Below are 23,186 nucleotides of genomic sequence, written 5' to 3'. Positions count from 1 at the left end.
GGTATGGGGAGGCTTGTTACTGCAAAGGACCAAAAGAAGCTATTAAAATCTTCAGGGAACCGTGCCTCAGAAAGGAGGCATCCATTATAAAGGACTCCCATCACCCAGGACATGCCCTCTTCTCATTGCTACCATCAGGAAGGAGGCACAGAAGCCTGAAGGCACACACTCAGCCATTCATGAACAGCTTCTGCCATCTGATTCTTAAATGGACATTGAACCCATGAACACTACCTCAATTCTTCTTTATATTATTTCTGCTTTGCATTGTTTTTAATCAACTATAAAATATACATATATATACCTACTGTTAGAGCTCTGAAAAATTACAAGGTTGCTAGGAAGGAACTCAAGAATGAAATTAGGAGAGCCAGAAGGGGCCATGACAAGGCCTTGGCGAGCAGGATTAAGGAAAACCCCAAGGCATTCTACAAGTATGTGAAGAGCAAGAGGATAAGCCATCTGAGAATAGGACCAATCAAGTGCAATGGTGGAAACATGCATGGAGTCGAAGGAGGTAGCAGAAGTGCTTAATGAATACTTTGCTTCAGTATTCACCAGGGAAAAAGACCTTGGCAATTGTGAGGATGACTTAGAGCGGACTGAAACACTTGAGCATATAGACATTAAGAAAGAGGATGTTTTGGAGCTTTTGAAAAGCATTAAGTTAGATTAAGTCACTGGGTCCAGATGAAATATACCCCAGGCTGCTGTGGGAAACAAGGGAGGACATCGCTGAGCCTCTTGCGATGATCTTTGTGTCATCAATGAGGACAGGAGAAGTACCGGAGGATTGGAGGGTTGCAAATGTTGTTCCCTTGTTCAAGAAAGGGAGTAGAGATAACCCAGGAAATTATAGACCAGTGAGTCTGACTTCAGTGGTGGGCAAGTTGTTGGAGAAAATCCTGAGAGGCAGGATTTTGGAGCATTTGGAGAGACATAATCTGATTAGGTAGAGCAGTATATGGACTTCAGTAAGCCACTTGATAAGGTTCCCCATGCAAGGCTCCTTCAGAAAGTAAGGAGGCATGGGATCCAAGGAGACCTTGTTTTGTGAATTGACTTGCCCACAGAAGGCAAAGAGTGGTTGTAAATGGTTTGTATTCTACATGGAGGTCAGTGACCAGTGGTGTTCCGCAGTAATCTGTTCTGGGACCGCCCCCCCCCCCTTTGTAATTTTTATAAATGACCCGAATGAAGTAAAAGGGTGGGTTAGTAAGTTTGCTGATGACATAAGGTTTGAGGTGTTGTGGATAGTGTGGAGGATTGTCAGTGGTTACAGCGAGACATCAATAGGATGCAGAACTGGGGTGAGAAGTGGCACATAGACTTCAACCCGGATAAGTGTGAAGTGGCTCAGTTTGGTAGGTCAAGTTTGAAGACAGAATATAATATAAATGGTTAAGAATCTTGGCAGTGTGCAGGATCTGAGAGATCTTGGGGTCCGTGTCAATAAGACACTTAAAGCTGCTGCGCAGGCTAGCAGTGTTGTTAAGAAGGCGTATGTTGTGTTGGCATTCATCAGCCATGGGATTGAGTTCAAGAGCTGTGAGGTAATGTTATGGCGATATGTTATGTCAAATCCCATTTGGAGTACTGTGTCCTGTTCTGGTCACCTCACTACAGGAAGGATGTGGATACTATAGAGAGAGTGCAGAGAAGATTTACGAGGATGTTGCCTGGATTGGAGGGCATACCTTATGGGAATAGATTGAGTGCTCTTGGCCTTTTCTCCTTGGAGCGATGGAGGATGAGAGGTGACCTGATAGAAATGTATAAGATGATGAAGGGCATTGATCATGTGGATAGTCAGAGGCTTTTTCCCAGGGCTGAAATGGCTTATATGAAGGGGTATAACTTTAAGGTGTTTGGAAATGGGTACAGTGGGGATGTCAGGGGTTAAGTTTTTTGCACAGAGAGTGGGGGGGTGCGTGGAATGTCAGCAGTGGTGGAGGAGGCGGAAATGATAGGGCCTTTTAAGAGCTTCTTAGATAGGTACATGGAGCTTAAAAAAACAGAGGGCTACGCGCTAAGGAAATGCTAGGGAGTCTCTAGAGGAGGTTATGTGATCGGCACAACACTGTGGGCCAAAGGGTCTGTAAAGTGCTGTAAATTTCTGCGTAGTTAATCAGTCTCTGCTTTAAATACACCCAATGATTTGGACTCTACCTCCCTCCGTGGCAACAAATTCCACATATTCACTACCCTCAGCTGAAGAAATTCCCTCCTCATCTCAGTTCTAAAGATCTCCTAGTGCAGGGGTCACCAACCTTTTTTGCACCGTGGACCGGTTTAATATTGACAATATTCTTGTAGACCGGCTGACGGTGGGGGGTGTTAATCACAACCGGAATATAGGTGATAAGTCAACTATGAGTCACTTATAAGTGGCTAATACACTCAATTTCGTTTCTAAAAGGGTTTATCTAATGAATTTAATATTAAATACACAGTGCATATTTTCCTTGCATGAACATAATAAAATCATCGCAACACACCAATATCGCTGAATCAGTGGGAGCCCTGGGCTTGTTTCCCTGCAACAAGACGGTCCCAACGAGGGGTGATGGGAGACAGTGATACTCAAAGAGGGTTCCTTAAGTCCAGTCTATTCTGCAATTTAGTTTTCGTGGCTCTCAGCACTTGCTTCTGTCCTGCTTTGCAGGGTGCTTGGACTTAAGATGCTGAAGCAGTTTTCATTGCCTCATTAGACTCCCGCCGCCCCCCCCCCCCCCCCACCAGACACCTTGGCCAGGTGCGGGCTTGTCATGGGTGGGGTGAGAGGGCAAGGTAAGGGCCGGAGGTCCCCATACTGAGGCCGTGGCGGTCACAGTCCAGAGAGAGCGACCGACCGAGCGAGGAGTGCGACAGGGCGTGTGCCCGGCCCCCTTGTAGGACGACTAAAATTTGGCTCGAGGGATGACTTTCAGTAGATCACAGCGAGGTAGCTTTTAGAGGCGGTGCCCATCTGTCCATGCTCCAGGCCAGTAGCAATGGCACTTCTCGCCAGTTACCCGAGGCCAACCGGTGATCCCTGGCGCTAGGGTATCACTGCACTTAGGCGACTGATGACCTCGTGTGTGTTCAAGTTCAACAGTGGGCGTGACAGGGAATGAGGAAAGATGCAGCTCACTCATATCATTTCATATCGACAAATCATATCATTTCCTCACGGCCCGGTGGTTGGGGACCACTGTCCTAGTGTACCTCACAGTAGTGATACCGTATAAGATTGAACACCAAAGTAAAACTAAAATGGATGACTGAAAACTTGGATAATCAGATGAGTTTTAAGACATGTTTTAAATGAGAGAAAGGAAATGTTGTATTCTTGTAAGGCATTTCACAATCTCAAGGCACTCTGAAGTGTTTTACAGGCCACTAAAGTCCTTTGAGAATGTCTTCTGTTGTGATGTAGAATATATACATGTATGAATGCATATCATCACAGTGACCTGTGGTGCTCGGCATTAGATAAGATTTTGACAGAACTTTAATTTGGCTAAAACCATAATAATTTATCTTGATACCCAGTGATCACCTTAGCAGCAATAGGACAGTAGAACTACAAAGATTTGCTCATCAAACTTAAGACCAAGATCATCAGTACCTGATCACTCTCGCTGAGGCTGTCAAGCTGACCTGCTCCATTTTGTAGTTTGGTTGGGTCGTTCTCTTTGATTGTAAAGATCCAGTCACTTGTATCCTCCCCTCCTGATGCCTGTCTTTCAGCATCCCTAATGATAAGAAAAAAAATCATAACTGGTACATCTACTTGACAAATCACCCACATGGTAAACTTATCCATCCAAACCAAAGGAAGGCAATTTCACCAAGAAAAAGAACTGCTACACATACTCGTGCTTTTACAACACCTTTAACATGCTAAAACCCGCCAATTCACAGAATTGAAATCTGATAAGAATAAGGGCCTCGGAGATTTGGATAGGGTGAGAGAAGCAGAAAAGGTGGAAACATGACAGCAGCACAGATCTGAGAGGTAGTTTGAAAAAGAACATGGATGCAGAAAATCGGAAACAACAACAAAAAATATTGGAAGGCTCAGCAAGTCGAGCAGTATCTGCGGAGAAAGAAACAGTGAATGCACTGGATAGAGTCACATGGCCATAGAGCATTGGAACATCCCCATCTGCCCAGCTCGTATGCATCAACCAAAGTGCCAACCTGAGCCAGTCCCATCTGCCTGCATTTGGCCCATATCCCTCCAAAATTCCTCTAAGCATGCAACATTCTGAATATCTTTTACATGCTGCAACTGTAACCATCTTTACAACTACCCCTGGTACTCCATACTCATACACCCACCACTGTCTCTATGAAAATTTCCCCCTTAGATTCTCTTTTAATCTTTCCCCTCTCACATTAAACCTATACCTTCTAATTTTGGATTTTCCTACACTGGGGAAAAGACTTACCTTGTCCTATAATTTTTTTCCAACTATATAGTCACCCCTCTGCCTCCTACGCTCCGGGAAAAAAGCCTCAGCCTATCCAGTCTTTCTTTATAATGCAAGGCATTGGTCCTAGTAACACCTTCATAATTTTTTTTCCACCCATACTGGTTTAATGACATCGGCAAACAGAACTGCACGTAACACCAAATGTGGTTTACCAGTGTCTTGATCTGAGGAAGTGAAGACCTCCATTTACCACAAAAATATGCACACTGCATGACTTTGGGAAGTTCTAAATACTCTATAGTTATTGAAACACAGATCTGATGACCTACTTCTGAGCTTTGTGATAGATAGCTTCGCATGTTTCATTGGATGCACCTAAGCCTTATATGAGTATGTGCTAGAGCAACACTCACGAGTCTAAGTCACCCGAGCTGGAGTCCTCATGGTTCTGTTCCGCCTTCCACCGCTTGTACCGGTCAATCAGTTCCGTCAAGTAGGAGGTCTTTCTGGAGTTTCGTAATATAAACTTGTGCTTCAGCAACTCTTTTGCTGTTGGTCTCTTAAGAAAGTAAATAAAGTACATATGAATCCCTTTAAAGCTGAAAAGTAAAGCAAAGCTCATCATTCTACAATGTCGGGTCCTTTGCGTGGCAACCAGGCTAAACATCTTCACACTTGCTGTATTATTTAATTGTACCCAACATACTAACAAACGTCTAAAGGAGGACTGTCAAAAGTATTCTGACTGGTGGCATCACGGTCTGGTACAGCAACTTGAATGCACAAAAGCTGCAGAGAACAGTGGACTCTGCCCAACACATCACTGACACATCCCTCCTTACCACTGATAGTATCAACAAGAGGTGATCAAGTCAAGTCAAGTCACTTTTTATTTTCATTTCGACCATAACTGCTGGTACAGTACACAGTAAAAACGAGACCATGTTTTTCAGGACCATGGTATTACATGAAACAGTACAAAAACTACACAGAACTACGTGAAAACAACACAGAAAAAAACGAGACTACAGACCTACCCAGGACTGCATGAAGTGCACAAAACAGAGCAGGCACTACAATAAATAATAAACAAGACAATAGGCACAGTAGAGGGCAGTAAGTTGGTGTCCTCTAGACAGCAACAGATATCATGAAAAATTCCCACCGCCTGGGCCATACCTTCTCACGGCTACCATTAGGCAGGAAGTCCGCACCATCAAGTTCAAGAATATCTACTTCCCTTCTGCCATTCGGCTTTTGGACCAACTGGCAAAATCCTACCTACCATTTCAGTAAAACAGCACTATGACCACTTCGCAATACAATGGACTTTTTTTTGCTCTTATATAATTTTGAGGAACTTAAATTGAATGTACTTTTTTTTCCCTTACAAATGTTGCGTCTCCAATGTTTTGGGCTGCAATAACTAAGTTTTTCGTTATACTTAGAACTATCTGGCACTACCTGTCACCTCACACCTCTCCTCAGTCTATGAATCACCTCACAGTAATTTCTCATTACTCTCCTTCCTTACTGTATGCTGGCCATCTTGCCTCTCCAATTTCAATCCTGATGCAAGGTTTCAAACTAAAACTTCCGACAATTTCTTTCCTTCCTCAGATGCTGCTCAACCCACTGAGTTCCTCCAGCTCATTGTTAGTTGCTAAAGGTCTTTGCAGTTGTGAAATCTTCCCCTTAAACACAAGCCAGTAATTATGTTCCATTCTCAGATGTTCTTCAGTTCTGATGTTTCCATTTAATTTTAAATTGGCATTCAGGCAAAAAGTTGCACACAATGTATGCCATCATGATTTGTAGCCTGTTCATCTGAAAACCCTCAGGGAGTTATCAAAAGCAAGCAGTTGTGGCATAGTGAGTCATTCACATCCTGAATTTTGTTCTGTCATTCCAGCTAACTCTACAGCATTGCCAGGTTTAAGAAAATGACTGAATGCCTTTTGCGACCACTGTACTGTTGACGTGAGCCTGAAACAACTCAGTGTTCCTTCAATGCTCAGGGACCTTACAGAAGAACAATAGCTGGTTGCTGTTACATCTGAATGAGGTTAAACAAAGCACCCCAAGAGCAGAGGAAATTAAGACATCTAGTCACTCTAACTGGCAAAAACCTTATGCCACTCTGTGCGTCTTTAGGAAGCTCCAAATGATTTACAGTTACTGACGCATTTTTAACATAGAGAATGCAACAGTAAATTCGTACACAAGCTCTCAAACAAAAGGTTGGTCAGCAACTCCAACAAAATGTTCAACGGCAGCGCCTCTACTTTCTTTGAAGTTTGCACAAGTTCAGCACGTCATCTAAAACTTTGACAGCTTTCTGTAGGTGTGCCGTGCAGAGTATCCTGACTGAGTGCATCACAGCCCGGTATGGAAACACCAATGGCCAAGAATGGAAAAGCCTATAAAAAGTAGTGGATACAGTCTAGTCCATCACAGGTAAAGCCCTCCCCACCAATGAGCACATCCACAAGAAAGCAGGATCCATCAAGCACCTCCACCATCCAGCCCACGCTTTCCGCTTGCTGCCACAATTGTGAAGGAGGTAGCTCCCACACCACCAGGTTGAAGAAGTCAGAAACACAGAAAACCTGCAGCACAATACAGGCCCTTCGGCCCACAAAGTTGTGCCAGACATGCACCTACCTTAGAAATTACTAGGGTTACCCATAGCCCTCTATTTTTCCAAGTTCCATGTACCTATCCAAGAGTCTCTTAAAAGACCCTATCATAATCCGCCTCCACCACCGTTGCTGGCAGCCCATTCCACGGACTCACCACTCTCTGAGTAAAAAACTTACCCCAGACATCTCCTTTGTACCTACTCCCAAGCACCTCAAACTTGTGTCCTCTTGTGGCAGCTATTTCAGCTCTGGGAAAAAGCCTCTGACTATCCACATGATCAATGCCTCTCATCATCTTATACACCTCTATCAGGTCACCTCTCATCCTCTGTTGCTCCAAGGAGAAAAGGCTGAGTTCACTCAACCTATTCTCATAAGGCATGCTGCCCAATCCAGGCAACATCCTTGTAAAATCTCCTCTGCACTCTTTCTATAGTATCATGACCTTCCTGTAGTGAGGTGACTGGAACTGAACACAGTAATCCAGGTGACCAAGGTCTTACATAGCTGTAACATTACTTCACAGCTATTGAACTCAATCCCACAGCTGACGAATGCCAACATACCATTCGCCTTCTTTAACAATACAACGTAAAAAGAAGCCATCCCAACACCAACCCCTGCAGAACACCACTAGTCACTGACAGCCAACTAGAAAAGCCCCCCTTTATTCCTACTTTTACTGTGCATGTGAGTATCTTTTCTATAATACCATGGGCTCTTACTTTGTTTAGCAGCTTCACGTGTGGTATCTTGTCAAAGGCCATCTGAAAATCCAAGTAAACAATCCATTGACTCTCCTTTGCCTATCCTGCCTGTTATTTCCACCAAGAATTCCAACAGATTTGTCAGGCAATATATCCCCCTAAAGCAACCATGCTGACTTAGGCCTGGAGTACTGTGCAGATGCAACAGAAGCATTCCAGCCCAAGTCCGGTGAAGAGCATTAAAACCCCAGTCTCCATAGAAAAGTACCACCACCAGCGGAGCAGTCATCATGGGAGCGGTTGTCGGAATAGTCTGAGTCAGCATAGTAAGACTCTGGCTCAACAAAGCTTCAGCAAGAACAGACGGAAGCAAGGCAAGTAAGTAAGTTAATTCCTTATTTCTTTTTTTCTGAATTAACTCTTGAGAGAAATGGGATTCTACCTGCCTCCCTGATGGCCACCCGGTGCATCAAGATGCAGCTCCTTAGAGACCATGTTAGGGAACAGGAACCGGAACTGCAGCTCAACAACCTTCCGCTTGTTAGGGAAAGTGAAGTGGTGATAGACAGAACTACAGGGAGTTAGTCATGCCAAGGCTACAGGAGACAGAAAAACGGGTGACTATCAGGAGAGGGAAGAAAGAATGAGAGAGCACTCAACAATAAGTACTCCATTTTGAGTACTGTTGGGGAGGTCGAGCTACTTGGGGAAAGGAATAGTGGATGTGCCTCTGGCACTGAGTCTAGCCATGTAGCTCAGAAGGGCAGGAAACTGAAGAGGACAGCAGTAGTAAATGGGACGCTATAGTTAGGGGACAGACAGGCGATTCTGTGGACATGAAAAGGAAGCACAGATAGTAGATTTCCTCACAAGTGCCAAAGTCCACAATGTTTCTGAATGCGTCCACAATATCCTGAAAAGGAGAGCGAGCAGCCAAGTCATGGTATGTATTGGTACCAACTACGTAGGTACAAAAAGGGAGGAGATCCTGAAAACAGAATACAGGGAGATAGGAAGGAAGCTGAGGAGCAGGACCTCAAGAGTAATAATTTCTGAATTGCTGCCTGTGCCACACAACAGTGAGTATAGGAATAGAATGAGGTGGTGGATAAATGTGTGGCTGAAGAATTGGATCAAGGGGCAGGGAATTCAGATTTCTGGATCATTGGAACCTCTTCTGGTATGCCCTGTACAAAAAGGACGGGTTGCACTTGCATCCAAGGGAGACCAACATCCTAGAACTGGTGGGAGTGGTTTAAAGTAATATGGCAGTGGGATGGGAACCAGTACAATAGAGCTGAGGATGAGCCAGCAGGTTTACAAGTAGATGATGGGTGTAACATGAATATAAGGAGGGTCAAGCCAATGGTTGGCTACAACTGCAGACAGAGCAAAGAGTTAAGTTGTACCACAGAGGTAAAATTCACAAGGGTGAAGAATGCAGGACTGAAGGTGCTGTATTTAAATGCACATAGCATTCAGAAATAGGAGGATGAACTCATGGCGCAATTAGAGTTTGGATGGTATGACATTATGGGTATCACTGAGTCGTGGCTGAAAGAAAGTCACATTTGGGAGCTCAACATCTGTATCAAAAGGACAGGCAGGAAGGCATAGACAGTGGTGTGGCTCTATTGGTAAGAGATGGAATTACATCTTTAGAAAGAGGTGACTTGGGGGAGAGAATGTCAAATCTTTGTGGGCGGAGCTAAAAAACTGCAAGGGTGAAAAAAAAAACACATTACAGGTATCATATATAGGCCTCCAAATAGTAGCCAAGATGTGGGGTTGAGATTGCAAAGGGAGCTAGAAAGGACATGTAATAAAGATAATGTCACATTGGTAATAGGGAAACTTCAATACGCAAGGGGACTGGGAAAATCAGGATGGCGTTGGATTGCAAGAGAGGGAATTTGTTGAGTGCCTACAAGATGTATTTTAGAGCAGCTTGTGCTCGAGCCTGCTAAGGGAAAGGCTATCCTAGATTGGGTGTTGTGTAATAACCCAGATTTTATTAGTCAGCTTAACGTAAAGGAACCCTTGGGAAGCAGGGATCATAATATGATTGAATTCATACTGCAATTTGAGAGGAAGAAGCATAAATCACATCAGTATTGCAATGGAATAAAGGGAATTACAGAGGCATGAGAGAAAAGCTTGACCATGTGGACTGGAGGGGGATACTGGCAGGGATGACAGCAGAAGAGAGGTGGTTGAAGTTTCTGGGAATAGTTCACAAGGCGCAGGATAGATATGTCCCACAGAAGTAGCTGTTCTCAAATGGCAGGACAAGACACCCATGGCCGACAAGGGAAGTTAAGGACTGCATAAAAGCCAAGGAGAGGGCATATAAGGAAAAAAAAGTGAGTGGGAAGTGGCATGATTGGGAAGCTTTTAAAATCCAACAAAACGCAAGTAAAAGAGCTATAAAAAGGGAAAAGATGAAAACTGAAGGCAAACTAGCCAATAATATAAAGCAGGATACTAGAAGGTTTTTCAGTTTATATAAAGAATAAAGGGGAGGGGAGAGTTGATATTGGACCACTGGAAAATGATGCTGGTGAGGTAGCGATGGGAGACAAAGAAATGGCAGATGAACTTAATAAGTATTTTGCTTCAGTCTTTACTATGGAAGACTCTAGCTGTATGCTAGAGGTCAGTGAGTGTCAGGGAGCAGCAGCGAGTGTCATTGCTATTACAAAGGAAAAACTGCAAGGCAAACTCAAAGGTGGATAAGTCACCTGGACCAGGTGGACTACATCCCATAGTCCTGGAAGAGGTTGCTGAAGAGCTAACGGATGCATTGGTCATGATCTTTCAAGAATCACTTGATTCTGGCATGGTCCCGGAGGACTGGAAATGTGCAAATGTTCTATAGGTCAGTTGTGGAGAGCGCCCTCTTCTTTGTGGTGGCGTGTTGGGGAGGAAGCATTAAGAAGAGGGACGCCTCACGTCTTAATAAGCTGGTAAGGAAGGCGGGCTCTGTCGTGGGCAAAGTACTGGAGAGTTTAACATCGGTAGCTGAGCGAAGGGCGCTGAGTAGGCTACGGTCAATTATGGAAAACTCTGAACATCCTCTACATAGCACCATCCAGAGACAGAGAAGCAGTTTCAGCGACAGGTTACTATCGATGCAATGCTCCTCAGACAGGATGAAGAGGTCAATACTCCCCAATGCCATTAGGCTTTACAATTCTACCGCCAGGACTTAAGAACTTTTTTAAAAGCTTTTATTAATGCTTTTTGAGATAGTGATTTAGATGTATATCATATTTTTTACTGAGTTAAGTATTGTATGTAATTAATTTTGCTACAACAAGTGTATGGGACATTTGAAAAAAAGTTGAATTTCCCCATGGGGATGAATAAAGTATCTATCTATCTCCACTCCTTAAGAAGGGCGGAAGACAAAAAAGAGAAAATTATTAGCCTCTCCTCAGTAGTTGGGAAAGTGTTGGGAGTCCATTCTTAAGGAAGTAGTTTCAGGGTACTTGGAGACTAATGATAAAATAAGTCAAAGTCAGCATGGTTTCTGAAAGGGTAATCTTGCCTGACAAATCTGTTAGAGTTCTTAGGAAGTAACCAGCAGGGTGGAAATAGGAGAGACAGTAGATGTCATTTACTTAGATTTTCAGAAGGCATTTTATAACGTGCCTCCCATGATCTGCTTAATAAGATAAAATCTTATGGTGTTACAGGAAATATACTGGCACGGCTGACAGGCAGGTGGCAATGTGTGGGAATAAAGGGAGCCTTTTATGGTTGGTTGCCCGTGACTAATGATGTTCCTCAGGGGTCAATATTGGGACCGCTATTTTTCACATCATTTGTCAATGATTTGGATAATGGAATTGATGGCTTTGTGGAAAGTTTGTAGATGATACAATGGTAGGTGGAGGTGTAGGTAGTGCTGAGGAAGCAATGCGATTGAAGCAGAACTAGGACAAATTGGAAGAATGGGCAAACAAGTGGCAGATGGAATGCAGTATTGAGAAACGTATGATAATCCATTTTGGTAAAAGGAACAATAATGTGGACTGTTAACTAAACAGAAGGTTTAAACATCAAAGGTGCAAATGGACTTTGGTATCCTCATGCAAGACTCTCAGAAGGTTAATTCGTAGGTTAAATCTGTGGTAAGGGCAGCAAATGCAATGTTGGCACTTATTTCACAGGGGATAGAATATACAAACAAGGACATAATGCTGAAGCTTTATAAGACACTAGTCAGGCTGTACTTGGAGTATTGTCAAGTTTTGGGCCCCTTATCTGAGAAGGATGTATTGTCACTGGAGAGTCCAGAGGAGGTTCACGAGGATAATTCCAGGAATGAAGTGATTAACATATGAGTATGGCATCTTTGGGCCTGTACTCACTGGAATTTAGAAGAATGCGTGGGGATCGCATCGAAACCTACCGAATGTTGAAAGGACTAGATAAGATGGATGTGGAGAAGATGTTTCCTCTGGTGGAGGTATCCAGATTAGAGGGCACAACCTCAAAATTGAGAGGCAAACTTTAAAAACAGAAGTCAGGAGGAATCTTTTAGCCAAAGAGTGGTGAATCTGAGGAATACTCTGCCACAGACTGCGATGGAGGCCAAGTCCATGGGTAAATTCAGAGCAGAAGTTTATAAGATTCCTGATTGGTCCGGGCATCAAGGCATATGGTGAGAGGGCAGGTGTATGAGACTGAATGGGATCCGGGATCACTCATGACAAAATGGCAGAGCAGACTCAATGGGCTGAATGGCATAATTCTGCTCCTATATCTGATGGCCTATTTTATCATGTGCCTGCAAGCACGTCAAAACCCAATCCTTAATAATGGACTCCAACATCTTTCCAACCACTGGTAGTCAGGCCAAGTGCCTATAATTTCCTTTCTTCTGCCTCTCTTCTTAAAGAGTGCAGTAATATTTGCAATTTTCCAGTCCTCCTGAACCATTTCAGAATTTAGTGATTCTTCAAAGATCATCACTAATACTTCCACAATGTCTTCAGCTACCTCTTTCAGAATCCTGGGGTGTGTAGTCCTCCTGACCCAGGTGACTTATCTACCTTCAGATCTTTCAGTTTCCCAAGTACGTGCTCCTTAGTAATACCAACTACACTCACTTGTGCCCTGACACAGTCGAATTTTTGGCATACAGTCGGCCCTCCTTATCTGCGGGGGATTGGTTCCAGGACCCCCCACGGATACCAAAATTTGTGGATGCTCAAGTCCCTTATTTAACATGTATCAGTGTGGTGGTCTTTAGGACCCAGCGGAACCCTGGACTTTATTTAACATGCTTCCGTGCAGCGGACATTAAGACATGGCGGCGCAGCTCTGAATCCGCAGTGTTTCTGTTCATGAAAATAATCACGATTGCGATTGAAAATAAGGTGGAAGTAATAAAGCAATCGGAAAGAGGTGAAACATCATCGGTCATTGGAAAAGTGTTAGGCTACAGTCGGTCAACGATCGGAACAATTTTAATGGAGAATGTGAAAGGTCCTGCCCCAATGAAAGCTACAATTATTACTAAGCAATGCAGTGGTTAAATTATTGAAATACGTATGTTTCTTAAGTGTTTTATATGCAAAGAAAGGTAAAGTATATACTATATACTAAGAAAAACGTTTGACTAACTGACGCTAAATAATACTGGATGTACCTGTTCCGACCTCAAATACGACTTAAAGACGGACTCGGAAATGGAACTCATTCATAACCCGGGGACTGTTTGTACTTTTAAGTCATTTCTAAATTACCTATAATACCTAATACAATGTAAATGCTATGTAAATAGTTATTATACTGTATTGTTTAGGGAATAATAACAAGAAAAAACAGTCTGTACATGCTCAAGCAATTAGTGCTGGAGAGAGAACTTCCGGGTTTTCCCGATCCACGGTTGGTTGAATCCGCACATACGGAGGGCCGAATGTACTTCCATAGAAGACTGACCCAAGATACTTAAAGTTCTTCCATCATTTCTTTATCCACCATTTCTACCTCTCCAATGTTATTTTCCAGAGGTCAAATATCTATTCTCATCTTTCTTTTAATCTTTATATATCAAAAAAAAACTTTTGGTATCTTCTCTTATATCATTGGCTTACTTACCTTCATATTTCATCGTTTCTCTCTGTATGGCTTTTTTAGTTGCCTTCTGTTGCTTTTTAAAAGCTTTCCAATCCTCTAAGGATTGAGGTGCATAGCAACTTCTCTCAGAGGTGAATCTCTTGAATTCTGTGCCTCCGAAAGTGGTGGAGATCAGAACATTAGATGTAGGTAGACGAACAGTTGAAAGGTTGGGAAATTGAACATTATAGGGAACATGCACAGAAGAGCAACTGAGGCAGCATACATCAGCCATGATCATACTGAATGGTGACGCAGGCTGGTTGGGCCCAGTGGCATACTCCTGCTCCTGTGGTTTTATGTTCTTACCCTTACCATGTGACAGTAATCAGATAATTGCTTTTTAAGTATTGTCTGAAGACTAAATAATGACTAGAGCATCTGAAAATACTACTGTTCTTCTGCTGCAATCTCAAAATAAAGGGGAGGCTATTTAGGACAGAAATAAATACAGACTCTACTTAGGATGATAAATCATTTGAATCAGATTTTCCATGACTAACAAACTATATGAAATTTGTTTTGCAGTCAATGGAGGCTTACTCAGTGACTGCATTCAAAGATGGATTTCTGGCCATTAAAGGGATCAAGAGACAAAATAGAAAATGCCTTTGAGGTAGAAGGTCACCTAGTTGAGTCGAGGACCAGGCTCAAGGGGCTGAACAACTAACTCCCACTTCTCCCTATGGCACTTTCCAATCCAAAAGAATGGACGAAGCAGAATTTCAACTTAATGTTTCATTCAAAGGGCAAAGCCTTCAATACTGCAATGGAGAGCTGGTATAATTATTGGAAAGTGATGAGTGCATCGTCCAGTGAAAATGCCCAACACGAAGCCAGTGGAAAAGAACTGGAAGCACGTGGGAAAAATTGACTGCTGTTTCTCAAAGCCAAGGTTCTTGGGGAAAAAACATTAAGCTTAAATCTACTTACAAAACTTGGTTCTTTATTCAAGCATGCTTCCACAAATTCTTTTAAAGACTTGCTGTAATTTCCCTCCAATGTCGGCGCATTGTTCTTCGGAATATGAAATAAAACTTTCATTGGATGCAGCTCCGAATGCGGTGGTTCTCCTTTTGTGAGCTCTATTGCAGTTATTCCCAAAGACCAGATGTCAGCCTGTACAAACACAATAAAGGGAAATCAAATGTCACTTTCACAAGTCTGAACATGGGGTTAGATATTATCACTGGTTCAAGCTGACAAGTTAACCCTTCTACTCCTTCTTCTAATAATGTCCAAAATACAAGTTCTTGTTTATAACATGCAGACCGCTTGTTATGTATTTATTTAAAGATACAGCACAATAATGGGCCCTTCCAGCTCAACGAGAGTGCAGCACCCAATTATACCCATGTGACCAATTAATGTCTTTTGGAATGTGGGAGGAAACCCACCAGTCATGGGGAGGATGGACAAATTCCTTAAGACAGCGGCAGAACTGAGCCCACAAGTCTGTAATAGCATTGGGCTAACAGCTACACTACCATACTGCCCCTTACTCACCTGGATGAGCTGCCCCAGAATGCCTCCGTGTTCAACACCCCAATCTTTACAAATGCCCAACACCCAATAAGGGGGGGGTAAAAACATAGAACATTACAACACAATACAGGTCCTTCAGTCCACAATGTTGTGCTAACTTTTTAACCTACCCTTCCTCCTACACAACACTATTTTTCTATCATCCATGTGCCTATATAAGTTTCTTAAATGACTCTAATGTATCTGTCTCTACCGCTACCCCTGACAGGATATTTCCCTCACCACCCACCTCTGTGTTTGGAACATCCCCCCCCACCCCCCCATAACCTTCCTCCAATCATCTAAAATTTCGCTCCCAGGTATTATCCATTTCTACCCTTTGGAAAAAGTCTCTGGCTATCCATTCTACCTAAGCATCTTATCATCATGTACACCTTCATCAAGTCACCTCTCACCCTTCTTCAACCCAAACAGAAAAGCCCTAGCTCGCTCAACTACCTCCTAAGACAAGCCCTCAATGTCCAGACAGCATCCTGGTATATCTCCTCTGTACCTTCTATAAAGCTTCCACATCCTTCCTATAACAGGGCAACCAGAAATGAAAACAATATTCCAAGTGTGGTCCAACCAGAGTTAGAGCTGCAACATTACCTTGCAGCTCCTGAACTCAGTCTGACTACTGAAAGCTAACACACCCTTAAGGCAATAAGATCCCTCTGTTCCTCCAAATTGTGAAGAATTCTACCATTAACCCTGTAGACTGCCTTCAAATTTGACCTCCAAAATGAATCACTTCACACTTTTCCAGGTTGAACTCCACCGGTCACTTCTCAGCCCAGCTCTGCATCCTGAAAATATCACGACCAACCTTCGTATTATCTGCAAACTTACCAACTCACCCTTCCAAGTCATTTATAAAACTCGTAACGAGCAGGGATCACACAACAGATCCCTGCAGAAAAGCACTGGTCAGCAACCACCAGGCAGAAGACTCCACACTACCACCCTCTGCCTTCTATAGACAAGCCAATTCTGTATCCACACAGCCAGGTTTCCCAGGATCCCATGGCTCATGAAGGGCAATTGAAGGGCTACTTCTACTTCATTCAACAATTGAGGCAGTCTGCAGAAGTTCAACCCATACCAAGGGGCCCACTGACCCAGAACTGTCTTTATTTTCACCCATCCGTCAAGTAAACTAGCTCTTCATGAAGAGCAGAATGCACCTCTGTGCTTCAGAATACCCTTCTACTGCTTCATATCAAAAATGTAGCAGCAAAGAAGGCCATTTAGCTGAATGCATCTGTGCAAAGACTTATTCAGAAGACTTCTGAAAATTACTTTTGAAACCGCACTAGCCACAACTTCTGAAGTCATTCCAAACATTCTAATCTATTGTTAAAATGCACACCCCTCCTTTCTGGTTTTTATTCCAATAACCTTAAATCATTCACTCTGGTGACCAAACTTACCGCCACGGGAAACAATTTCTCAATTTTTAATTTGCGAGTAGGAGCTCGTCATTGACTTCAGACAGGGAAATCGTGCACATTAACGGTGTTGAGCTGGAGTGGGTTGAGAGTTTCAAGCTCTTAAGTGGGAACATTGGTCCTAGTCTCATCGTGTTGATGTCACGGCCAAGAAAGCTCAACAGCCCATTAACCTCCTCAAGAGACTAAAGAAACTCAGCACGTCCCCATTGACCCTTACCAATTTTTAATTGGTGCACCATATAAAGCATTCAATCTGGATGCATAATGGCATGGTATAGCACTGCCATATACATGATCGCAAGAAACTGCCGAGTTGCGGACACAGCTCAGCACATCACAAGAAACAGCCTCCCCTCTATCACTCTATGTTTGGCACTGCTTCAGTAAAGCAGCCAACACAATCAAAGACCCCACCTACACTGGACATTCTCTCTTCTCTCCTCTGCCACTGGACAAAAGATACAAATGTCTGAAAGCATGTACCATCAGGCTCAAGGACGGCTTCTATCCCATTGTCCCATCAGACTCTTGAACACACATCTTGTAGGGCGAGATCCTCACAAGAGGCTCATTATGATCTTGCACTTTATTGTTCACCCGCACTCTTTCAGTAGCTTTTAAGAATTTATTTTGCATTGTTACTGTTTCACTTTACTTTAGCTCAAAGCACTCTGTAATGATCTGGTCTGTATGAACAGTATGCAAGATTTTCACAGATCTTGGTATATGTGATAATAATAAAAACCAATACCAATTTAGATTTTTTAAACTTCTGAGGACAACTGTGGCCTGCAACTAATAGGCTCCTGGATAACCTGGGACTGAATTCATATTTGTGGATTCTGTTTTGTGAACTTCAGTTCTGAATGTTTATTGGCTTACTTTTACTGCATGATTTATCCAGTTTAAGATGACGCTGGTGTAACCCAGCGAATGTTTACTAATGGCAAACAAAACAAAGACCACAACTAAATATTTTATTAATAACACTTCTTCTTGTAAAATCCATGGTACACGATCACTGCAAACAATAGAGGGGCGAGCAAAGGCGAGCCTGAGTTGAAGGGTGAAGTGTACGGGTGCAAGGCTAAGTTGAGGCAAGATTGAGGCACGTTTGAGGCAAAGTCGGGGTGAGTGGAACGGAGTAAATTCGGAGCAGATGAGAGGCAGGTTTGAGACCCATCCACCTAAACGAGAGCAAGGTTTGATAGGTGCCAGGCCTATTTGGAAAGGTCAGGTATGGGTCGAAACATGGTGGCAGAGTGTATCGATACGACAGGGTCCTAGAGCAAGGAATGACCCAATGTTTAGACAATGTAAACACATGACCAGATGGTTTAAAGGGCAGCGTGTCACTACAAAAGATGAGGGTTGGGCCGGTTCTGCTTGCCACTCCACGATCTGAGGCTGAGGCCTGCTCTGGTCGTCATGTCTATGGACTCACTTTTGTTCTGAATGCCACTTGCTTACTTTTATTGTTTGCACATTTGTTTTTTTTAAAAATGTGTTCTTTTGGGTATTTCTCTGGCTGCCTGTAATGAGAGGAATGTCAAGGTTGTATAAAGTATACATTCTTTGATAATAAATGTACTTTGAACTTCGAACAAACCCAATTCCTCTAGCCAGCCCAGAGAAATAAGGTTCCTTATCCCTGTGACAATACTGTAAGCAGAATGTTCAGAATGGTACACAATATTTTACAATATTTTAGCTGAGATCTAACCAGTGTATTATCAGTTATTTCTTAATATCCTAACCAGCTTTTTCTTATGTGAACACACCTTCTGCTCAGCCACTTTCTGCTGACATGATTCAGTCAACCAGAACAGCTTGGCCAAAATTCTAGCTTATACAGAAATCATTACTCATCTGCAAAAGACTAATATGATGCCTTTACTTAGTAAGGCATCCCAAGGCACTTCAAGGCAGCACTCTTCAAACACCAGGAAATACAAGAGACTGCAGATTCTGCAGCAACAAACAATCGGCTGGAGGAACTCAGCAGGTCGAGCAGCATCTGTCAAGAGGAAATGATCTTTTAATGTTTCAGGTCAAAACCTGCGTCAGATTGGTTCTCCAGCAGTCTGTTTGTGTATCCAACACCAAGTCATTTAAGGGGATAGGGAGTGAAAAAAAGAGGTTGTTTATGTTGGTTTAATGAAGATAGAGATTTAAGAGGAATCCAGGCAACTAAAGGAAAGAACACTGGCGATATATGTCAGACACCACTGAAATATACAGAATGGGAAAAAAAGCTCTTCAGCCCAGTGTCTGTGCCAACAATCAAATCCTGTTTACACAAATCCTGCAATAATCCCAATGTTTTCAAGCTCCCCATATTTCCATCAACTCTCTCCAGATTCCATCACACCAGGTCAACTCAGATGTCCATAACATGTAAGGGGAGGGGGGGGGGGGGGGGGGAGAGAGAGAATACAGCAACACTCCCAGGAAAGCCACCTGGTCTCAGACAGAGTGTGTCTACTCCACAAAGACAGCATTTCTGAGTCAGGATTGAACCCACGTCTCTTGAGCTGAGCCAGTTCTAATAGTTGTGCCACTGTAATGGAACCCAGAATGTGCAAGGTGCTAGCACTAAAGGAACAGAGAGAATTCAAAGGCTCGCATGATTGGATGGGATTTCAGAAACAGTTACTTTTCAGCACAACAGTGCAATCTGAAATTTTTTGCATCGCCTGACAAGGAACTTCTAATAGATAAGCAGAAGGGAACAAGGCGAGTTAAGACTCAGAAAGCCAGAGATTGGAAAACTTATATTAATAGAGGATGGTGGTCAAAAGAGGAACACTGCAGGCTTCTTTATTACAGAAATTTGAACTTAACCACTGATGATGGCATCCAGGGTCGGAAGTCTGGAAGTCAAGGCCAGAAGGTCAAACCTGTGATTGGTGAGTCTTGGGCTCAATACCCAGAGGTTAGCAAAGCAGGAAGTTGAATTCCAGAGCTCGTTGAGTCTGGAGGTAAAAGCCCAAAAGTTGCAAGCTGAAGTCAGGGAGTCATAAGGGTAGAGGTCCAAACGTTGAAGCCCCTGGGTCAGTTTGTCCAAAGGAGGCCCAATATCTACGAGTCTGAGATTACGGGGCCAAGGACTGGAGGCAAGCTGTCCTGGGGTTGCAGGCCTGTCCTTGTGTTGTTCTGCTGAACACTGTGGGTATACACGCTGGCTCCAGAAAGTGTGGTGACATTTCTGGCCTTCCCCCAGCACATCCTTGGTTGTGAACACAAAAAGCACATTTTACTTTATGTTTCGATGTACATGTGATAAATAAATCTGAATCTGAAATCTGAAACACCAACAAAGAGCTGCAGCTTATGCAGTGTCTTATCAGGTATTGTTCCAAAGTAAATCAGAAGCAGGGACCAACATTTGGAAATGTGCATTCAAATCCCACCACAATGACAGTTGGGGAATTAATATTGTTAATTAAATCTAGGATAAAACAGAGATGCCAGTAATGGATGCATGAAAACAACTGGATTGTTTGAATACTCATCTGGTATATTATGGAAAAATATCTTTTGAGGAAAGTAATTCTGTGATCCCAACCTATTTATACCTGACTCCCAAGGTTGACTTTTAAATGCCATTTTAAACAACCCAGGAAGCTACTAGATCAAGGACAAATGGTGACAAGTAATACATATTGACACTGCTTGCAACACCCAACAACACAGGCCAATGGCATCCACAAATCATACGCTCAGCAGTAATCATTCTGGGAGGAAGACATACCTTGGAATCATAAGCTGACTGCTTGATAACTTCAGGTGCCATCCAGAACGGCGTACCCACAAAAGTATTTCTCTTTATCTGCGTGTCCGTTAGCTGCCCAGCCACTCCAAAATCTGCCAGCTTCACTTCACCTTGCTCCGATAGCAAGACGTTGGCCGCTGGAAAAAGGCAACACGAAAATCAACGAGAGCCTCCTGCACTATCACTTGGCTGATAATTACCTCTGCATTTCCTACCTTTGATATCTCTGTGGATTTTCTTCTCTGAGTGCAAATATTCAAGACCTTTTAGGATTTCCCTTAGTATTGTTGCAATCTGGTATTCATCCAGTGATCCAGGTTCCAGCTGGAGAGAAAAATTACAATCAATATTACTGATAAAGAATACACTAGAATGCATCATAGCAATAGAGAACCAATCAGCTCCTCTAACTTGGTCGGCCCTTCATGAAGATCATGACCTTCATTTTAACTCATCTCGATTCTATAAATCCTATAATTGATTTAGCAAAAGAACATCCTACCAACTTAGTCGGGCTCCTAAACCACCAGGATTTTTGACGAAAAAGTTGCAGCTCCTCAATGCCATTTGTGTGAGCTGTTCCCAGCCACCTGGCTCTAGTTTTAAGGTAATGACCCCTTTTCTCAGCTCCCCCTTTCAGAGGATACAGTTCCCCTCTCCAACGCTATCAAACCCTTCATGACTCTCAACAATGACCCATTCATTAATCCCTTCCATGCAAAAATACACAGCCAAGTAAATGTTTTCAATTCAACTCTTGCAACTCTTGTATTATCCTAGTGGAAGTGTACTTCACCTCTTTCAATCCTATCCAAGGCTGAATAAAGAGCCTATCTGAACGAGCTTCCTTAGTATATTTCCACGCATGTTTCTATTCCTTGGGCATATACTTTGAATTTCTCATTCAAATCTATCCATTCCATTGGGGTTTTAAAGACTTTCCATTCCTCAAACAAGGGCAAGTTTCCAATGCAAATGTTATTGTGCATTTCCTTACAACATGGAATATTTAGCTAACTGAGTTTGGCAGTCAGACCATCAATCCCAACCCCATGGTCCCCAGTTTTTTTATTCCCAGTCAATTTTTCTCTCACAAATTTTCCTTGATTCTCCTACCATCAACTACACTAGGAGTTTAAAGCAGGTAATTAACCAGCGCATCTTGAAAATGCAGGAGCACCTGAAGGGAAGTCACGTGGTCACAAGTAGCATGCGCAACCTTCACTGAAGGTCAGGATGTCTTAGCTGTGAGGCAGCAACACCACTGACTCAAGGAAATAAACAAAACCCTCCTGCCCACTTGGAGAGAAATGTAACTTCTATTCCAATAAGGGTGGAATAAACTTAAATTGCTCCAAACATAATTATGTCAATATACTTCTAAAAATCTAAATGCTTCACTGAGTTACAATCTTCATTAAAACTGTACAGCCAGAAAACAGTTTTAAAAATGACAATCAAAATTATACCATAAATCACTCGGTGGTTTCAACTGCAAATGGCAACTGACACCAACAACTCTCTCATTTCATTGCCTTTTAAACCCTTGAATATCTATTTGGTTTTTTAATAAAACTTACAAAACCTAGTCTGGGCAATGTCACAAGGATAATCTCCATGGTACAATAGCCTTGCAATGATTAATTCCATATAAAAATGGTTTTCTAATGAATATTTAATAACATTTAAAAAAAATACTTACCAAATCTAAAGCAGAGCCACCACCTAGATATTCCATTATAATCCATAATTTTGTATCCTGTGCATGAAAAGAATAATTATTAAAATATGCCTACAGAGTTAATCATATAGCAAGGAACATCAAACACTGGATTCATACACATCATGGATTTCTAATTGCAAGTTATCAAGCAGTCAGCTATTTGCAATTACGTCCCTCAGCTCTGAAGCTATCTGCTTCCTTGAATTCTTTCTCTTCCAGGATTCTCCATTCATCACTTGCCCAATTAACTTGCTCATTGATACAGAACCATTCCACTCCCAGTCAGGGGTTTCTCCCAATACGCCATGCTAGAGTTTTGTTTGTTACTCATTTTGAGAAACAACATTGAAACAGGTCCTTCAGCCCACCAAGTCGACATCAACCATTAATCACAGATTTATATTCATCCCGTATCACACCCATTTAGGGGATAGAGGGATGTGGATCATCTACGTCATACGGGATTTGTTTAGACTGGCCACATGGTGGCAAAGACATGATAGGTCAAAGGACCTGTTCCTGCACTGTACTGTTCTATATTCTTCAGATAATTGTTCACAATGAGTAGTTTAATTACTGAGAATTGCAAATCAATTCCCATAACAAATGATCAAGCCTTAATTTGCAGTTGCTGAAGACACTGCAGTTGCCTTCCAGCTGGTTGAGAAAACTTGTCCAAATTCCCTCGAAAACAATTTTGAGGCGATTTTTAGTCCACACAAATGTACCGCGTTTAGCAATTATTAAAGAGGAGACAGGAAGGGGAAAAGAAAATATTCTGAAATGAAAATGGAGAGAAAATATAAAGCAA

General features: G+C 42.6%; 1 protein-coding gene across 1 annotated transcript in view; it reads right to left on the bottom strand.

Moving 5' to 3' along the window:
• The window catches only part of LOC140715875 (serine/threonine-protein kinase 24-like), a 73,736-nt gene that overhangs the window by 7,011 nt on the left and 43,539 nt on the right, over positions 1-23,186 (bottom strand). The window contains exons 4-9 of the mRNA XM_073028363.1: positions 22,355-22,411; positions 20,868-20,976; positions 20,632-20,789; positions 14,833-15,018; positions 4,835-4,980; positions 3,611-3,737 (exon numbers count right to left, since the gene is read on the bottom strand). Of these exons, the coding sequence (XP_072884464.1) occupies positions 3,611-3,737; positions 4,835-4,980; positions 14,833-15,018; positions 20,632-20,789; positions 20,868-20,976; positions 22,355-22,411 (783 nt within the window). The remainder of the gene's footprint in view (positions 1-3,610; positions 3,738-4,834; positions 4,981-14,832; positions 15,019-20,631; positions 20,790-20,867; positions 20,977-22,354; positions 22,412-23,186) is intronic.

This window comes from Hemitrygon akajei, chromosome 2 (assembly GCF_048418815.1).
Source record: "Hemitrygon akajei chromosome 2, sHemAka1.3, whole genome shotgun sequence".
NCBI lineage: Eukaryota > Metazoa > Chordata > Chondrichthyes > Myliobatiformes > Dasyatidae > Hemitrygon > Hemitrygon akajei.
The sequence above is the reverse complement of the archived record's forward strand: the minus strand, read 5'-3'. Positions and strand labels throughout refer to the sequence as shown.